Source organism: Drosophila rhopaloa, unplaced genomic scaffold, assembly GCF_018152115.1.
Source record: "Drosophila rhopaloa isolate 14029-0021.01 unplaced genomic scaffold, ASM1815211v1 contig_154, whole genome shotgun sequence".
NCBI lineage: Eukaryota > Metazoa > Arthropoda > Insecta > Diptera > Drosophilidae > Drosophila > Drosophila rhopaloa.
In genome coordinates this window covers 154,700-157,751 of record NW_025335033.1, presented here as the reverse complement: position 1 = coordinate 157,751, position 3,052 = coordinate 154,700, and the positions used below count along the sequence as shown (strand labels likewise).

The following is a 3,052-nucleotide window of genomic DNA, read 5'->3' as shown; positions in this document are numbered from 1 at the left end:
CTCCCTAAGTTTGATTTTACCACGACCTAGCACCGTTGGATCTCAGCGTTGTAGCCTCAGCCTTGTAGACTTGTCGTCGTTCGGCGTCGCGATCTTGATCCTTGGGCACTTCGGTTTCGATGTTTACTTATTCCGCGTTCACGCACTCGCTCTGATTCTCGCACTCGTACTGCCCCGAGCTGCGCTTGCGCCGTCCTTTTTATAGGCGCTGTAGGTGCCGTTATTTCCCTCGGGTCCAAGGTCCACTGAGGTACCGTTAATTCACGGTGTGTCCTCTTTGGGCGGGTCCGAAGTCCGCCAATTTACCGTATGACCCCGTTGCCCTTGCCGGGCGCAGGTCCAAGGTCCATCGAGGTACCGTTAATTCACGGTGTGTCCTCCTTAGGCGGGTCCGAAGTCCGCCAATTCACCGCATGACCTCGTTGCCCTTGCCATATGAGGGTCCAAGGTCCGAATGTTTCCCGTTTGACCTGGATGCCCTTCATTTCTCCGGCTTTCTCGCCTCCTCCGCTGTTGCTAGGCCGATCTCCTGCATCGGGATTCGTGGGGAGTTTATGACTCCTCACATTTCCCCCTTCCTTCGGAAACGTAATGAAAGTGGTGACTTTCCCCGCCCTTTATGTTTAGACTACTCGAATTCCCCGCCTGACTTGCGTGTTAGATGTTCCCCAGACAGTTCCCCGAAAGAATTAACCTTTCCCCAGACTGTTCTCCTAAAAGACTTTACCCGTACAGCTCCTTGAAAGACTTGAACTTTCCCGCGACTGTTTCCCTAAAAGACTTTTCCATGCAGCTCCTTGAAAGATTATTTCCCCAGACTGTTTCCCTGTTCCCCGGACAGTTCCCCGTTCTCCAGACAGTTCCAGTTCCCCAGATAGTTCCCAGTTCCCATTTCCCAGACAGTTCCCAGTTCCCCAGACAGTTCCCTGCGTAGAATTCGAATTTTCCCGCCCAGACATTTCCCCAAACTAAAAGTCACCATTCCGTTTTCCCTCCGTCCGGCAACTCCCTGGAATCTCACCACGATCGCGTTTATCGATTGTGGGTTCCAGTGTTGCCATCGTCGTTGCCTTTTCGTTGTCTTAAGTTGCCATTTGGATTTTTGAACATAGAAATAACCAATTTTCTTAACCCATCGGTCGCAACTATCGATCGACCGCCTATCTCGGCGCCCCCGTCCCTATTACCTATGCCCGGCAACTCCCTTATTCCAAAAGGCAAATAAACAAACCAGTTTGTGATTTTAAAACCATTAATGGCTTTTATTAGCCCCTCAGGACTCTCACCACCCCGTTTGATACCCGGATGCGGTAGCGGACGCCGTCTACCACCAGGAGTTTGGCCCAGCGGCTGCTACGGGCTCTCCTCTGCTGCCTGTTGGCCTCGGCTGCCACCCTGGGCGGCCACTCTTCCTCGGCCATCTCCTGCCAGCGGCTGCTGTCCGCCGAATGTTGGTGGCTCACTGACGGCCTGGCTGGTGGGGACCGCGGCTCCGGGCACGACGTCAGCCTGGCGACTTAGGGCCCCTTCTCCCAGAACTCCGGCTCCCCACCGAACCGTTTTGCTGGCAACGGCGATGGCGTTGGCACCCACGGCGGCGGTGGAGGTGGTGGTGTCTCCGCTCCGTGCCGTGGTGCCTGGGATGGCCGTGGTGCCTGCGGCGGTGACGGTGGTGGCGGCGGCGGTGCTGCTGCCCCGGGCGGCGACGGTGGTGGCGGTGGCGGTGCTGCTGCCCGAGGCGGCGACGGTGGTGGCGGTGCTGCTGCCCGAGGCGGCGACGGTGGTGGCGGTGGCGGTGCTTGCAGCGGCGGCTGCTCCGGAGGGCCTGGCCGTGCCCAGATCGCTGCCTCTTCGGCCTCAGCCTCATCCAGCCGCTTTTGCCACTCTCTGGCTGCTGTGGCTGCCCGTGCCACCGCCCGCTGCGCGAATACTCGCCGCACCACCTCTGCCCGGGTTGCGAATATACGCTTTGCCTCCTCCGGGCGGCCCGATGGCGCTGCGTCGCCCAACCGGATCCGCCCGAATCCGGCTGTGGCCCTCTTTATTCGGCGGAATGCCATCCGGGCCTTCGCCGCCCGACGAGGCTCGTCCTCCTCGCCCGAGGAGACCTCTGGACTCACCGTCTCCGTCCCGGTGTCCTCCTTGGCTTCCTCCTCCTCCTCCTCGGACGACGACAGGTCGATAGTTGCCACCTCGGCCTCCTGCCCTGCCGGCCGGACGCCGGCCTCCTCCTCCTCCTCCAGCTCTATATCCGTGATGCGCTCCTCGCCCTCCCATTCGGGGTTCGGCGACGGGGACCGCGACACCAGGAGGGACGCCAGCAGCTGGAGTGCGGAACCTGAGTCCCGCCTCCATCTCGCCGCTGGCTGTTGTTTCAATAGGCCCGTCTTGTGGCGCTCGCGCGCTGACGAAACCTCGGTTGCCCATGTTTCCGGTTCCGTTACCCGCGGCGGCCTTTGGACTTTCCCTTGCTACGGGCTCCGACGGGTCCCCGCTTTGGTACGCGTTACCCGGTAACGGTATCCGCATCCTATGACCCTCCCTCTCCCGCTCTCGCGCTCCTAATACATCTGTGTGAGTTCGATACTGTATATCGTCCTCTCCCTCTCTTTGGATTCACAGTGCGCCCCTACTAAGTCCGACTTCGATCCTCTGTCTTGGCCATCAATAAATTGTTTTTTTAATTGGCTAACGTGGGCGGTTTTTTCTTTGCCAGTCTTTTCATGCCGCAAATTGCATATCACCGGCGAATTAAAATTTATTATCTTAAAAGGCCCGTCATATTTTGGTGCAAATTTTGCTGCGAATCCTTCTGCAGCCTTGGACAGATGATGTTCTTTAGCCCAGACTGTGTCACCGATGTTCGGTTTCCATGGGCGTCTACGCAGATTGTAGTGGCGTGCCTGATCCTGCGCTGCCTTTTCCATATTTCGCCTCACCAGCTCGAAGATTTCTTTCAGCTTCTGTGCGTTCTCGGCCGGAGTTTGCGTTTCCCTTCCTGTGCCGATTGTTCCTTCGTCGTACAGTGCGCTGGGTAACCTAGGCTCTCTCC

General features: G+C 58.2%; 1 protein-coding gene across 1 annotated transcript; it reads right to left on the bottom strand.

The window, feature by feature from the left end:
* Window positions 1-1,517: 1,517 nt before the first annotated feature.
* Window positions 1,518-2,529, bottom strand: LOC123037195 (cytokinesis protein sepA-like). The gene is made up of 2 exons (XM_044456818.1): window positions 2,445-2,529; window positions 1,518-2,404 (listed from the first exon to the last, which is right to left on the bottom strand). Exons 1-2 carry the CDS (start codon window positions 2,527-2,529, stop codon window positions 1,518-1,520), a joined length of 972 nt encoding a protein of 323 aa, XP_044312753.1.
* Between the last annotated feature and the right edge of the window lie 523 nt (window positions 2,530-3,052).